Source organism: Lepidochelys olivacea (assembly GCF_965140295.1).
Source record: "Lepidochelys olivacea isolate rLepOli2 genome assembly, chromosome: 6".
In the NCBI taxonomy this organism is placed as follows: Eukaryota; Metazoa; Chordata; order Testudines; family Cheloniidae; genus Lepidochelys; species Lepidochelys olivacea.
Window position 1 is genome coordinate 18,960,045 of NC_140416.1, and position 16,037 is coordinate 18,976,081.

Sequence of the window (16,037 nt, forward strand, 5' to 3'; positions counted from 1 at the left end):
CAATTGGATTTCACCAAAGCAGTAACAGATGTGAACTCCTGGATCACTGTGCTAGTCTTACCATGAAGTAACAGATAGTCACCTTGGGCACTCCAGTCTGTCTTGCCGCCCAGGCAAGCCAGACTTAGTGACAAAAGGTCACTTACACCAAAAGTCACAAAATATTCAGGTTGCTTCCAGTCCCAAGAGAATGCTTTTGTTTCCTAGGTCCAGCCCTTGCGAAAATCCAAACAGCAAAGATATAACCATTTTTTCTTATGAGCATCTTTATATGTCCTTCCCCCAGAGTTCAAACTGATGGGATGAGCGCTCCTGCACATAACTTCTTCATGGGTGGATGGGATGATCAACAAAGTTTTTGTCCTACATTGGCCCATTTAGTCTTGATAGTCCTCCTTGATGGGCGGGCGTTTCCTGCCTAGGTTCACCTGTACTGAGCAGGCATTTTTATAATTATAAATCAAGACTTTCATATTACCGTATAGCATGGGATACAGGCATTACAAATAAGATTAATATATGCAGCAACTTACAAGCATTCTATTGAGTCCAAACATTAAACACATCCTTTCAAGTCTAACGCCTACCTTGAACAATATTAACATACAAGATGCGCTGGTGTGGTTTCCAGCTATGAATTTGTCAGTGCTCAGCTGACACCTCCAGCCTTGGCAAGAGCTGGCACCTGGCTTACCAGCATCACACCCCACTTCCCCCAGCTCAGACAGGATGGATGTGATGCTGCGTCTGCTGTCATAGAGACAGGGACTCCTGCTCTCTGAGCAGTGTGATTGCTTGAAAGGGGAAGGGGGACATTCACATCACTTGTTGAATGAACTAGTGCTGGCCAGTTCAGTATTGATAGCTGCTTCCAACAGGTTGTCTACCAGAGGAGTTTGGGAGGAATTACTAATGTTAATTAAGCTTCCCAATACCCTGGAGAGTGAAGTATAATAACTGAAGTGCCCTGTTGCTCCAGGCACTGCCAGAGAGTTGGGGGACTGAGCCATCGGAATGGCTGAATAGTCCTGATAACTTCATAATCCAGTACCTCTCAACCCCTCCCCAGGAGACATGCCCTTTGCTATAGACCTGAATTTACCTCCAACCCACACCAATCTGATGTCCCACTGCCTGACTCTCACTTCTGTTATGATACATGTCCATGAGAAGTGCAGGATCACTGACGTGACATTCTCGGGAGGGTTGTACAGGCTTTAGAACTGACTCCCACGTCGCTGGGGTGGCCTGCCATGGCGCTTTCTCACGTTCCCCATTCTGCTCTGCTTTCTCATGCCCCATGTTAAGGTGTTGAGCGTCTCAGTGTGTATTCTAGTGCTTGGTGTCTCCTGATTCTGTTCTCAAGGTACGGAATCCATAGAGCTGAGGGCTTGTGGCTTGTTTAGGTCACAAATAGAGAGAGGTCCAATCTTCAGCAGTCAAAGCAGTTCTGTTTGTAAATGAATAATACTAACCGGCAGCTCTGTAGTGCCTCCTGTCTGAGGACCCCAGAGCAATGCACAAAGGTTAATCCGGGCCTTGTCGCTATCAGGTGAGTATTTTACAGATGAGAAAGCAGAGGCAAAGTGCAACTAACAACGCAGTGCCCTCTGTGACGGAGATCAGAATTGAACTCTCCTCTCCTGATTCTCAGTCCTTGGCCACAAGCCCGCCTTTCCCCTCATCATTGCCAACAGGATCTGAGTGTGCCGAGGGCACACGGATGCAGCCCTTTATGGTCTGAGGGCATGAGTTGTTCCCAAAAGTGGGATGAGAGACAGACAGCTGTGCAGGGACCCACACAGGGAACAAGCTCATTCTGCCTACTACAACTACCCCCTAGGCTGTGGGTGTGCTGAACAGCTAAGTTGCCCACAGTCGTCTGTAATTTGATTCAACGTGCGCATGATTGGTGCTGTTCAGTTTTGTTGTCAAGACCACAAGGAGCTGCAGACGAAGCCCATCTCCGTACAGAGAAGTAAGTGGCACTGAGGCACTGCAGATCTTTAAGGGACATTTTTAGGAACCTTAGGCACAAAGGTCGCTCATAAGTAGAGCAGCTCATAAAAACACAGGCAGACATAAGCAGCTGGACTCGCCGATCGACAATGCTCTGCGGGGAGTGTCACTAGGAGCTTGGTGCGGTGAGGATGGATGTAGGGGATGGCGCTGTGCTTTCTGGTGACAAACTGCAGGCTCACCCTTTGCTTTTGTGCGCATACAGTTCAAGTGCTGTGGCAGCAACAATGCTACAGACTGGAGCGAGAGCATCTGGATCAAATCCGCAGAGGCCGGAGGGCGGAAATTCCCAGACAGCTGTTGTAAGACGATAACAGAAGGGTGTGGCCGGAGAGACCATCCTTCCAACATCTACAAGGAGGTAAAGAACAGGCTGACGTCAACGTTCCCAGGATCACACTGGGGGGACCTGCTGGCAGGACCGGCTCTAGGCACCAGCAAAGCAAGCACGTGCTTGGGGCGGCCCATTTCCAGGGGCGGGCACATTCATAGGCGCCAAGTTTACCCGGCGCCGGTGGGTGCTCGCGCCGGCCCTGCCCCAACTCCGCCCCTTCCCTGCCCCTATTCCAACCCCTTCCCCAAATCCCTGGCCCCGCCTCCTCTACCAGGCGCGCTGCATTTCTCCTCCTCCACCCTCCCTCCCAGGCTTGCACGCAGGGAGGTGGGGGCTGCAGGAAGTAATCTTTGGTGGGGGGCAGAGGAACCGCTCCCCGCCCCAGCTCACCTCCATTCCGCTTCCACCTCCTCCTCCAAGCGCGCCACTGCTCCACTCCTCCCCCCTCCCTCCCAGGCTTGCCATGCAAAACAGCTGTTTCACGGCAAGCCTGGGCGGGAGGGAAGGGGGAGAAGCGGAGTGGCAGCAGTGCACTCAGGGGAGGAGGGGGAGCGGGGTGGGGAGCTGCCAGTGGGAGCAGAGCACCCACCAATTTTTCCCTGGGGGTGCTCCAGCCCCGGAGCACCCGCGGAGTTGGCATCTATCCAGGGGCGACATATTTCTGGGGGCGGCCAAAAATTTTTTTGCTTGGGGCAGCAAAAAACCTAGAGCCAACTCTGCCTGCTGGGCAGACTGGTTTGGCGCTTCCGTAGTGCTGAATACAAAGCCTGTGGAAGTCAGGGGGTGGGCAGGGACTTTCCATTGAAGACTTGAGTTCTCGAACTTTGTTCCCCACCTCCAATCCCAAATGCTGTACTAATCACAGCTGTCATGGGTGTGGGATCAGAGCTGATGTCCTGAGTAAGCGTGGTACAAGTTACCTAGGCAGCATCTTGCAGATGGGAGTGTGGATTGGGCAAGTAGTTCATTTAAAATCAGTGCAGAAATCGCCTTCCAAAGCTCGAGGAGCATGTTAAAGAATCCTGTGCAGCAGACAGCAATATCGACTCGCAGCACAAGGAGCAGGAAACTTGGTTGTGGGTGGGGAACGTGACGCTGACAAGAAGTGCACCCCAGGAAATGGGGAAGGGAAGAGTAGGAAGCATGTTGCTGATGGGGGAAAAGTGAGGCTAGCCTAGTGCTTCTCCTCTTCAGTTCTGGGCAGGAAACCTGGGTTTGAGTCCCACAATGCAAGTGGTATCTCAGCAGCTTTGGCAGGCTTTGAATGGAGTCTCATCCAGTCCTCATCTGAAAGGGTGGTAGGATGGTAGGGAAGATGGATTTAGCCTCCAGCATGAAGGAAAGAGGTAGGAAGAGGAGGGAAATGGGGTGTTGTAGAGTCAAATTAGTAGAGTCCCCGTTGGCTAGAGCTGGGTTAGGCAGTGTTTGAGTAGAGGGGAAACCCCGCTTTACTCAGACAAACAAAATGGGTAGCTAAGCAGTCATTTACCTGACTTGAGGAGGGGTGAGGTCTTGCAGGGGGAATTGTGGCACCCACCATATTGTTGCCCTTTTTGACTCGAGCAGCTAGTCAAATTTTGGGGCCCTGAGGATGTTCCAGTTAGAAGTGGGAAGCAATGGAGTCCGGTATTCTCTTTAATGAAATCTTATTTATTTTCAAGGAGCGCACCAAGTCCTGCTTCTCGGGAGGAACCAGGAACAAAAGGAGCCATTTTTTAGTTAACCACACCAAGAGACCCCAAAGCTCTCTCTAGCTTTCCCCAAGATCACACAAGCTACTGCTTGCTTGGATTTCTTGCTTTTGGCCTCTGCTTCCCTCTCCATTCTTGTTTGTTCTCAGTTTCTATTTTTTTCTCAGTACCGAGTGTAACCCTGCTCCCACGTGGGGCTAGTTTCTGGGCAGGCTCTAGAAGGCCTTGTTTTAGGTGTGTTCCCTTAACTGTCTCTTACAGCTATTGTTCACACATAGGTTGAACAAGGTTTTAACTAAGCCTATAGCAAAGTTTCACCTGACTCATAACAGTATAAATACATTTGCCTCAACCAAGGGACTGTTCACTGGCTTTCTAGCCTGATCTTCCCAGCAGCATAGCCAGCGCTCTAACCTGTGGAGTCAGCACCTTGCCTGGCTGCCTTGAGACTGGTAATTAGAGGGGTGGGGAATGCCTGCTGGAGTCTTTTCTTTGTTTATAATTTCCCTCGTTAGAGACACTGCAAATGAAGAGGTGGCCCCTTTAAGTCCGATATTCCTCTCAGAGGGCATGTGCTTTCAGCAGGGCTCACGTGAGGATTAGACAGTTTTAGGAGCTTGAGTAACATTTGCCGCTAAGTTGAGCAGATCAGACGGATATAAGGGAAATCAGCCCTCATGCCTCTGGGCATGAATAGTGAGAGTGGAAGCGGAGACTCTCTGGTTCAGCACAGTCGCCTCAAGTTCAGCTGCGTAGCCAGACTGCTCTGAGCTAGGAATGTCAGGAGAAAAGGGCGAGCTCAGGAGATTTGTGGCTCTGGGCTGGTTGGCTAGAACTGGGTAGAGCCTCTTGCCTGGCACTTCCCCCACATCTGCTCCTGGCCCCAGCAAGGAAGTGCAGAAGTGAAACCAATGATGGAGGGCCCACAAGGCAACCCTGGGACAGTGTAACGGAGGAACCCATGTCAGAGATGGAGTTGGGGGCTGCCTTTTTTGCCTCTCACTGCCCACACAGCTGCCCATTTGACCTACAAGGTGGGTGCGGTGATATCTTTCATTGGACCAATTTCTTTTGAGCTACACGGAGCTCATCTTGTCTCTCTCACCAACAGAAGTGGGTCCAGTAAAAGATATGACCTTAACCACCGTGTCTAACACCCTGGGACCAATAGGGCCACAGCTGCACTGAGAGTGAGCGCCCAGGGCTTGGAGGCTGGGTTAGCTGGCAGGAGAGCCCATCGGTGGTGGGGGCCAGGTAAGCTGTGGAGAGCAAGAGACTGTGGGATAGCGGGGGGCTGGGTTAGTTCTGAGGAGAGAGAACCTATGGGGTTTCAGTGGCTGGGTTAGCTCTCGGGAGAGAGAGCCTGCACGGTGCCCCCCCAGGGTTTGGCTAAGAGGGGGTAGTTCAGGCAAGATTTTAGTGGTTTTGAAAAAATTAGACAAGGGTTGGGTAATGAAGGTAATAATGGCTCCAGAATGGGGCAGCTAGGGGTAGTTTAGATTTTGAAGTCCAATCACGGAACAAGCAAGGTCTGGGCCTCTCCACCCCAACCCCCTCTGCCTGTATGTTACACTCCTCTCCCTTCCCTCTGTCTCTCTCTGTAGGTTGTAAGCTCTCTGGGGCAGGAGCCTTGTTACCCTCTGTTTGGAAGCTGCCCTTCCCCACAGAAGATCTGCCTCGCTAGATTAACCCACTTAATCATTTAAAGACCCTTGGATCAATATTCAACCAACCCTGTTGCTGCTTCTGTGTCAGCAATGGCTTGGCAGGGCTGGGAGGGGAGCAGGCTGCCAACCACGGACACAATTACAAGATGAAGGCGGGCAGTGCCTGACCTTTTTGGGCCCATGCCGCCCCACCTCATCACTCTTAGAAACAATCCTACATGGAGTTCTCCTTTAAAGGGCTTCTGCTGTTTTAGGAGACCTTGTAGCTGGTGCAAACTGCAATTCCTGGAGACCCGGCAAGGGCTTCCATGTTCTTTTTCAGGTCAAAGCCGTTACAGTCGTCGGGTGGAGCCTTTGGGGTCACTGGGTATCGATGCAGTATCCCCTGCAGGCAGGTTCTGGCAAGGACGAGGCTTTCCACATAGCTTGGGGTAAAATTTCCTCCCTGCCACCAGAACTCAACTCAGCCCCAGGCGTATGGGAGGTCATGGTCTCACCCATCTCTGGCTGCAGGGCTGATGTTAGTTTCTGTGAGGGCACTGCCTCCCCATCACCTGTGCCCAGCTGGGCTGCTGTCTTAGCCTAAGCTCTGCGGTCACTGCCTTGCTCGCTTGCCATTTGTAAGTCTGTTGCCCTGGACCTGTTGAAGCCTGCTTGCCATTTCTGGGGAGCTGCCAGGCTCCCTGCTATCACAGTGGTTACTGTCCATGCTGTACTGTTACATTTGGTATCTGTAACAAGGGTGGAAGTTTCAGAGTAGCAGCCGTGTTAGGGTGGAAGTGTAGATTATGAGCTCTCTGTGTGCTGTCTGTACAGCACCTAGCACGATGGGACATTGATGCCTGACTGGCGTTCCTGGATGCCACCATAACACAGATAAGAATAAGTTGTATCAAGGAATCCATCCTGTTAGTTTTCACTGCCATTCATTCACCCGCTTTACAGGGTTACAAACGTTGTAATGCACGAGGGGCAAGGGATTAAACCAAAACTAACTCCCATCTATCCTTCCTGTTCTCCCCCCCACACCCTTCCAGGGCGGCTGCATCACTAAGCTGGAAAACTTCATTCAGGAACACCTGAAAATTATTGGAGCGGTGGGGATTGGCATTGCTTGTGTTCAGGTAAAGGGACTGACTGACTTCTCGGGATTGGGGAAGCTTGGCTCACGTTAGAAGGACCCTAGGCCAGTGAAGCACCATCTGCTGAGCCCAGAGCATGGCTAGGGAGTTATGGCACTGACTCATTGGAAGTATGGTGTGTGGGTCTCCACAAACTGTGCTAATCTAAACTTGTGGGATCCAAGGTTCAGATGCCCTGAGCTAGTTCCCTTTCCTTGTGTCTGTGAAAACGGAGGCTTCAACTATGCTTCCGAGAGAGAAATTCTGATGCTAAAACCCAGTGCAGTGGGCTGGGGAGAGCTGAGTTACGCGTTTGCTCTGAAATGCGGACATAGCATGGGTTCTGCTGTTCTCTATTGCAGACTGAGGGAGACCTCTAGCGGGGACCCCCACAATTGCCAGCATAGATGTTGCCGATCTGGAGTAGTTTTGTGCCCTGATTTTTCCTTTTGCTTTGTCACCAGAGGTGAATGGTGCTGTGGTCTTGATACCTCTGTGAGGATAATGTGAAAAAGGGACACACATTCCAGGGGCGGTACATGTCGTCTTAGCCTGCCTGTATCTTAGAGGAAAGGTGCAGGGTATTCTCTCTGGTTCAAGATTCAGGCTTTCCCAGGGGAACGACAGCGGGATATGATCTCAGTTCCCTTTTTTTCTGGCTAGTAACTCAATGGCACCAATTGGATGTCTGTGACTGGTTGTAGGGGGAGACACCCTGCTTTGCTCATCATCTCTTCTGCTGTTTTATTGAAACACAGAGCTTGGGTTTCCCAAATGCTCAGCTCATCCATTGAGCACCCATTGCAATTAAGGTCCGGTAGGAATATTACAAGCTGCTTTCTCCTCATCCTCTCTACATCCAGAATGACCAGCTCCCCTTCCAGAGCTCCTGGAAGTACAGTAAATTCTCAGATGCTTTAAATCCTAAGGGGCCTGATTTTCTGGAGGTGCTGAATACATGCAGCTCCCAGCGACTTCAGCTGGAGTTGTGGGTGCTCAGCACTTCTGAAATCAGGTCCTGCGTCAGATAGAGGAGTCAAACTGGCCTCTGTGAGAAGACCCAACTGGCGGATAGCTGTTAACCCATTAGGGTACATAGACCCATCTTTACACAGCTGCCCCTAAGCACATGTCATGTTTCTCAGTCTCTTATCTCCTCACCCTTTAGATCTTTGGAATGATCTTCACCTGCTGCTTGTACAAGAGTTTAAAGTCAGAACCGTACTAGGAGTACCAGGAAATCCATCAGATCCCCCTCTACCACCACCCTCAGTGTCTCAACCCCACCAGCTTCTACCCAGCAGCACAGAAACATCAGTAACCCGAGGACTTGCCTTCCTTATGAAGTGACTCTTGGATCATCCAGCACCTACCCTGCCTCTGCCAGAGAAGGCCACCCTCCTTAAGGTGGCCCAGGACGGCCAGGAGTTCAGTGGGTTCCCTGTGTGTTCTAGAGCAATTCAACTGCAGATTCCACTCCGCTAGAAGCTTTAACAAACCAGGCCCATGTTGCAACCTCAAAGAGAAATCATCCAAGCCCTGCCGTGAGATATCAGGATTCCACACAAGAACAATGGTTCGCTCTGGCTGATAGACCACTCAGCAGCCTGTGCACCGACCATGAGAACAGATGATGTCTCTGTGCTGGGTGGGAGCCCACACCAATTCTTACATCCAGATGGTTCTCCTTGCGCCGTGCCCATGCCCTGACAGAGCTATACTCCATCTATACCTGCTCTTGGCAGTTGCTGCCATCACCTCTCTCAATCTCCCCAGCAGGAGGGTGACCTGCCAGAACTCTGATCTTGCCTGAGGTGTGACCGGCTGGGGTTACACAGCAACCTTGCCCCTTCTTCCTCAAAGCCTCCATCCCCATCAGAGCCCATTGGGGGCACAGGGGCTTTTTGCCTTCAGTGACTGGAGAGGGATGTTCAATCATTTTCTGATTCTCGCGATTTATATTTTATTTACAAAAAAAAAAGGAGGACTTGTGGCACCTTAGAGACTAACCAATTTATTTGAGCTTAAGCTTTTGTGAGCTACAGCTCACTTCATCGGATGCATTCAGTGGAAAATATTTAGTGGCTTCCAGTGTAAATGGGAAAAATTAACTTGTCCCCCCTCCTGCTCCCTGTCTGACAGGCCCTACAGTGGGCCATGAGGGGAATGTGTTGTACCTTGCCACATATGGGTGTTTAAATCCTTTGCCTTTTCAGCTGCGGGAACGGCCTACTGGAACACCACTCTCCAGAGAAACCCTCTTATGTGACAAGATACTCCCCAGCCATATGGATTAATTCTTGCCCAAGAGAGACAGATGTGGAGGCTGCAAAGGAAATGCACTAAGGGTTTTGTACAGGCCTCCCCGGATCTCATTAATCAGTTAGGCACTCTCTGGCGCTAATTAAACCTGTAACCCTGCTTTTTCATTCCTCTCACCTAATAACCTGCAGAGTCAGTTTCATGTGATCGCAAAATATACTTGGTAAATTGGTAGTACCAGGGGATGCTAGTTAACTGTCTGGTTAGTGTAAATGCATGGTGACTTCACTAGTCTCCATGGCACTTTTCAGGGCAAAAGACGTCTATTGCCACCATAGTCTCTCCCTATGGCTGTGGACCATGATGCCAGCTGGGTGCTAGCCTGAATTCCTGGCAGCTGCTGTGCCGTCCCAGGTATGTTACTCTGAATTGCCAGTGTTCCATCAGTGCTTCCAAAGGATAGACCTGGCACATGGGCATCTGGCAGGCTTTGCACACACAAGTTGGTGCAGCTGTGAAATTTACATAGCGCCTTTAGAGACACATGGGTGAAAATTTGGTCCTCGAATGCCTAAACTGGCAATTAGCTCTGAAGTGAAACTAAATCAGGATTGGATGCCTTTCTAAAAGCTTAACCATCAGAGATAGGTTTGATGTAGGAGTCACTGGGTGGAGTTCTCTGGCCTGTGTTATGCAGGAGCTCGGACCAGATGATCAGAATGGTTCCTAGTGGCCTTGAAAGCTAGCTCAGGTCTGTAGAGTGGGTGGCTAGTTCCTGAAGGGAGCAGCGTGTTCTTGAGGCTGCAGTATGAGAAACATCCATGTGGGTTATGGGAAAGTGCTTTTAAAACATTCCAGGCCTAGGGGAGTCGGTGAGCTCATCCTTAGGGGTTGGTGCAGGGCATTGTGTTGCTCAAGAACAGCCTCTTTGGCTCACCGAGAAGCAGGTGGGATACTCAGAATTGTGTGTGGCTGGGTCCTGTCCAGCCCACTTTGGTGCAGGGCCCTGAAGTATAGTCCTTGTGGGAGGGAGGGCTTCCCATTCTAGCCACCTTTGTAGAAATCCAAACTCTCCTTGGGCTTGCCCCTGAATATTCCTTTCCTTTCGGAGCCCTCCAAGCTCTGCAGGGTGACCATGATCCTGGTCCTCCCCAGATGCTGCAGTGCTGATCCCTGTTTCACCACCAGTCACTCCTGGCTCCTTCCCATCATAAGCATTGTCAGTGACGCCCTTCCATCCCAGGAATTCACTATACGCACCTAGCACAGCGTCCTGTCTATGGTGACCCCTGCTCCAAAGGATTTACATTTACAGCAATAGATTCATGGGATTCCATGGAGCTGGATCCTATACCCTTCCATGCTCTGATTAAGTTCTGCTTCACAGAGATCTCTGTGGTCCTGGTGATGGAGGGGAGAAATCACAAGCTACTAAGGCACGTAATTTATCCCTGATGATCAGCAACTGCAAATCCCATCCCCCAAACTGATCATACTCCCCTCTCAGTCCCTTCAGAAGTTGGCCAAGGACAGCAGATCCAGGGTAAAGTGTTGACTGAAAAGCACACGTTGGGTTGTGCAGTGAAATGAATAACTCAGGGCTGCGTGGGTTGGCTTTCTTGAGAGTCCCAGCCAAAGAGTGTCTGAGGGTCCTTGGAGATGCTTCCTTTGTCAGTAAGAGTGAACAGAGGTGGGGTGTGGGTTGGGAAAGTCCGTTCACTGCAGGAAGACAGTATAAGCTGAGTGACTTATTCCCTTTGTTGGCCTTTATGGAGTTTGTTGTCACTCTGGGCACATACTGAGCCCGGCAGCCAGACAGTTAACAGTTCTGGAATCTCCCAGTGTCCCACAGGGCCTGTTACACCATCAGGAGGCTTTGCTCCACATACCAGAAGCCTCCCAGTAAGCGGTTAAAAGGTGATGAGGTGAAAAAACAAATAAGGGCAGGTGAAACTGGGAATCCCCAGTGCAGCAGCATAATGAAATAATTCTCGATGCTAACACAGGCAAAGAGTGTGGTGGAGGGGCATTTTTGCCCCTGGGGTGGTGGAAGGGGGAAAGAGAACCTAAATTATTACAGAACGCTCTAAAGGATAAAACTCTAAATTATTGCTCGTTTTACTCTTCAGTTCCTGAGAAGTTGACTGTTAACAAAAAGGAAAATACTGAGCACATTGCTTGAAGCAATATTTTTAGTTACTTAAGTGTGTATTGCCAGTTGTCTGTACCCGCTCCCTGGAAGACGTACTGTCCAGAGGGAGGGAGTGACCAGGCAGAATGGCCAGGCCTTTGTCTTCTGAGCTGTTTTATATTTCCCCCATGTAATATTCATGCTTTTTTTTATAACTCAGTTTAAGTTGCTGGTCAATAGACAATAAAGCTAGAGACTCTCTACTTATCCTTTGTAACCATACCAACGAGATAACATGCAGTAGTGGTTTAGCAGGGTTGCAGCGACAGAAAGGGTCTCAGAGAAAACAGGCCAAAGCTGGAAAGCAGAGGTTCTAAGTCTGGGGGTTCACGATCCTCAAAGGGGTTGCAAACAACTGTGAGGAAATCACAACGACCCTGTCCTTCCCATGTTGCTAAGTGGGAGTGGGGGTCTCCATATGGAAAAGCTTAAAAAGCGCTGATCTCCAGGAACTGGTTTTCAGCGTGCTGAGCACCCGCGGGTCCTGGGAGCTGTTGATGCTCAGTACTCCTGGATAGCCGATCCTGCAAGATGCTGAGAGCCATTAAGCCCCATTGAAGCCAATAGAAGTTTAGGGCATTTGACACCTCCTGTTCCCCAACAAGAGGCCTGATCCAGAGCTCATGGACATCTATGGAAAAACTCCCATTGGCTTCACTGGGCTTTGGATCAGGCCATGCTGAAGCCTATGTCTCAGGGCATGGGCACGAGTGTGCATAGTATACAGTACATAGTGTAAATAAATAGCGAGCATGGGAGGGAATAAAAAATCCCGCTGGACCCAGCTAGTCCTTCTAACCCGAACAAGTTGATCTGGGAGAATAGAGTGGGAAGCAGGAGACAAATTAGTTCCTTGGCACTGTTTAGCCAGCTTTATAGGGATCCAGACCCACAAGGTGCTGAGCAACCACAGCTCCTATGGTAGCTGAGGACCCAGGATCTTGTGGGGTCAGGCCCTGAGTGAGCGCACACAGAGGTGTTTACACACAGTGTGCCGCACCATGTGTATTACAGTATTTTTCAGGAGGCTCAGCTTCACGTTCATTGCCGGAGTGGGAAAGGCCCTGCTGGCCATGACACGTGCAAAGAGTGGCAGCTGAGGCCTGCTCAGTATGGCTCCCACAGGCTCTGCCAGGGGGCAGCTCCTATCCAGCCCAGCTGCTAGTGTTGCTGCCTCTGGCCTGCCAGGGGCTGTGTGTTCAAGTCCTGGCAGCAGTAACAGGCAGGATGTGCGTGAACAGTGAGTCCAACCCCTGGCCGGAGAGCCCGGTTAATTCTGCTCTGCTGTCTGCCTACCAGTTGCACCCACGCACCCTAAACTTAACCGAAGTCCTCCACATCCAGTACAGGGGCTTGCACTAGCTACTGCAGGGCAATGGAAGGCAGTGCCAGGGTCGTGCCATATGATGAGCTCTACTTCTGTCCTGGGGCCTGTGCTGCAGGGATGCATTCCTGTGTCTGTGGCCTGGGCACACGCGTGCCCTTGGCGTAGCTCACAGCAGTCGAGCCTCAGCCCTGGACGTGTGCACGGAGAATGCCGGAGCGGATGAGTCTGGCAGCCTCTCTGCAGTCCAGCTTTGAGCTCACTCTGTGTTTGCCTTAGGAATTAAAAATGACAACCATAAACACAAGTGTCCCCCTTATTAGCCCTGTGCCAATGTGGTAGGAGCAAAACCCTTGGGGGAAATGTCCTCCTGCCGTCAATATATCTGACCACAGAGTGGCACTCTGCATGCCACAGACAGTGCGGCGTATGAAGCATTGCTGCATCCCAGCTACCTGAGCTGGGCCTAATGCAAGTGCAGCTTTCGGGGCGGGGGGGGGGGGGGGGTGCATGCCAGGTGTCTCGCCGGAGCTGAGAAGAGCCTATTGCATGTAACTCCAGAAGAGTCGAAGTGGAGAGGCCTCTGCTCCCCTCCTCTGACGGAAGGAAGTTAGTCGCAGCTCTAGAGAAATGTGCATTTTCACATCATATGGTAGATTTTGTTACCGTAGACTGCGTTGAGGTTGGCCTGGGGAGTGGGGAAATGTTGCAATGTACTCAGGCCTAAAGCGGGGATGTGAGAGCAAAATCCTGTTCAAACCACCTTATGTAATAAATGCAGTTCTTGGTTCATCCTCTCCCTGTCCTTCCCTCCTGTTCCTAGCTTTGTTTCCTCCCTTGACAGTTCACATGCATTGGTATGGGTCCAGCCAGAAGTGTCACACAGCACTTCCTCCACTGAGCACCATCGGCTTGGGATGAGCTCATTCACTTGTATGTCCTGAGCTCACTGCGGGCCAGTTACACTTTATTGTTACACCCATCACGGTTCTAATTGGCTTAGCTTTTGGAGCCCAGTGGGCACAGGACAAAATCTCTGGTCCCTTTAGAAAACACAGCACTCCTCCTGGGATAGTCCTCCTCACTTTCACACCTCAGGATAACCCCACTGCCCCCTCCTTATTGCCGTATGCTTCACACTAACCCAACTGCCCGTTCCCCAGCCCCATTGCCCTCTCCCCATTGCTGTCTGCCCCACACTAACCCAACTATCCCCTCCCCATTGCTGTATGCCTCACACTAACCCAATTGCCTTCTCGCCATCTCCAAGGAGATGCCAAGCCAAGAACATGCATTGGGATCTCTGCAGAGAGCCCCATTCCTCCCATGTCTCCTATTTAATCTGGAGGGTTTCCCATGAGACCTTTGTTTCTTTTGCAGCCTGTGAATCCCCTCCTTGGCATTGTTCCTGGCTGCTGGTTCCCCTGGCGCCTGTGCACAGACCCCGTGCCCATCCCCACTTACTCCCTCTCTCTGATCATGGGGCTGCCCATAATATCGTTCATCCCCTTGATCAAACAGGAATTATTTTGTGGAAGTCCAAGGGCTCGTGTTATACAGGTCAGACGAGGTGATCACAGTGCTCCCTTCTGGCCTTCGAATCTATGAGTCTGCCTCATGCTGCTCTGCCCTCCTCTCAGTGCTCTGAGCGGGGTTCAGCAAAGCACACTGCTTCATGGAGAACATAATATTTGCGAACGCCTTAGTTGCAGAACGGTGCTTTTAGCCATGACTGATTTTTTTGTATAACTGTTTTTGTACTAACGTGGAGGGCGGTTGACACTGAAATTGGGATTTGCGAGATGTTAGCCCATTACCAGGGCACCTGTTAGCGTTTCGTTGCCAGCCGCCTGTCTTTGGTTCCCAGTGCCCTGGCTAGCATGGCTGGTGCAGAGACCGAGGCGCTGCACGCACGTCACGCATTGGTTAGCCCTGGCCAGGTGCGTGCCGGTGAGGTGCACATGTGTTGCTCACTGCACCGCTGGCTAACGTTGCTCGCACGCGGCCCTGGAAGCTGCTATAAGATGCTAAACAGCAATTGGGGTTTTACTATTCTGCTATTTGTAACTTGGCCTGTTTCCATGCTATTAAAGTGCAGCTATTATAACCTCCAACTGTGTCACGTTCCTCTTTGGGGAGAGGTTACTGCAGGAAAAACACCAGCTAATAAAGCTGCTCTGTTTAAAAGCCGCGTCATGACTAGGGGCTGTGGCTGTGTTGGTGACATCTCCTGGCTTGCGGGGAGGGTAGGAGGAATAGACAACAGAAAGATCAATGCAGAGTCCCTAGAAAAGGTAAGTTGGAGGGGAGGGGGCGGATTATTCACTCAAACAAGGTATAATCATGAACAGCAGGGATGGCTGGTGCCCAATGAATGTATTCAGTGAATCATTGTTCAACCATTAAGCATACAGGGGTTTAAAACCTTCTTATTCACTGTAAAGGACGCCTGTCCCCTGGCATCGTAACCAGGGCCTACATTAACAGAAAGTAGTTCACACACTGAGCCTATTAAGATCAGTTGCTGTCTCTCTTTATAACTGCTGCTCCTTGGTAACGACAATAGCTTTTCAGTGCTCGGCATTTCCAGCACTCATTGCTAGCAGAAACCGCTATTATTCGCACTGAGGGAAAGATTCCTGTATGGCCGGGAGAGTGAGCTATCTTCCCCGTGTGAAATGCTGGTCCCTCTCAAGTGCTAACACTCTTGCAAACATACCCCGGGGCAGGATTTCCCAAACTCTGGACAGCTGAGCCAGCACCAGGAAAACAAATCCACGAGCATCCCCTGTCAGTTTGGCCAGGTGCTGTAAAAGGCCTATCCAAAACACCAGCTCACCGAAGCAGCTTGTGTAGGTCTTCACAATATACGTCCTCTCTATTGTTACACGTTTTGGAGAGCAGTGATATAGTTAACAGTGGTGGTATGTAAAGTACCATCACTGGATCTGAATTAGAACCCAGTGAGGTGAACAGAACAGCTTGCTCTTCAGCACTGTTGTTTCAGGCTCTCTGCAGACTCTGGCAGATATTGCAGCATCGGTTACACTTAGGTTATGTGTTGAAGGTTTTCTTTGCAATTGTAACAGCTGGAGATGCACCCTTTTTTTTTTTTTTTGTTTAAATGCAAGCTGAGACTTTGGAGACAAATTGAGAAGCAAGACTCACCCAATGTGCCTTCCGGGGAGGGAGTGCCCTTAGTGCCATGCTGGGGCATTTACTCAGTACTGACTAAAGAGGGAAGAGTGCCCTGGACTGATTCACAAACGTTATTTCTTGCAGCACCTGGTGTTCTTGAAGGTCTCCATCCAAGCACTGGCCTTCCTTGACCCTGCTTAGACAAGGAGGTACACAAATAAGATATGCAACGTGTAGCCTATTTCCGTCCCCCAAAATGCTTCCCGAGTTAATTGAATGAGCTGGCTGGC

The 16,037-nt window shown here is 50.6% G+C and overlaps 1 protein-coding gene across 1 annotated transcript in view; it reads left to right on the plus strand.

Annotated features, from left to right (window-relative positions):
- The window catches only part of CD151 (CD151 molecule (Raph blood group)), a 62,617-nt gene extending 47,894 nt beyond the window's left edge, over positions 1–14,723 (plus strand). The window contains exons 7-9 of the mRNA XM_084632550.1: positions 2,225–2,380; positions 6,749–6,835; positions 8,001–14,723. Of these exons, the coding sequence (XP_084488676.1) occupies positions 2,225–2,380; positions 6,749–6,835; positions 8,001–8,060 (303 nt within the window). The 3' untranslated portion in view covers positions 8,061–14,723. The remainder of the gene's footprint in view (positions 1–2,224; positions 2,381–6,748; positions 6,836–8,000) is intronic.
- Positions 14,724–16,037: the final 1,314 nt, after the last annotated feature.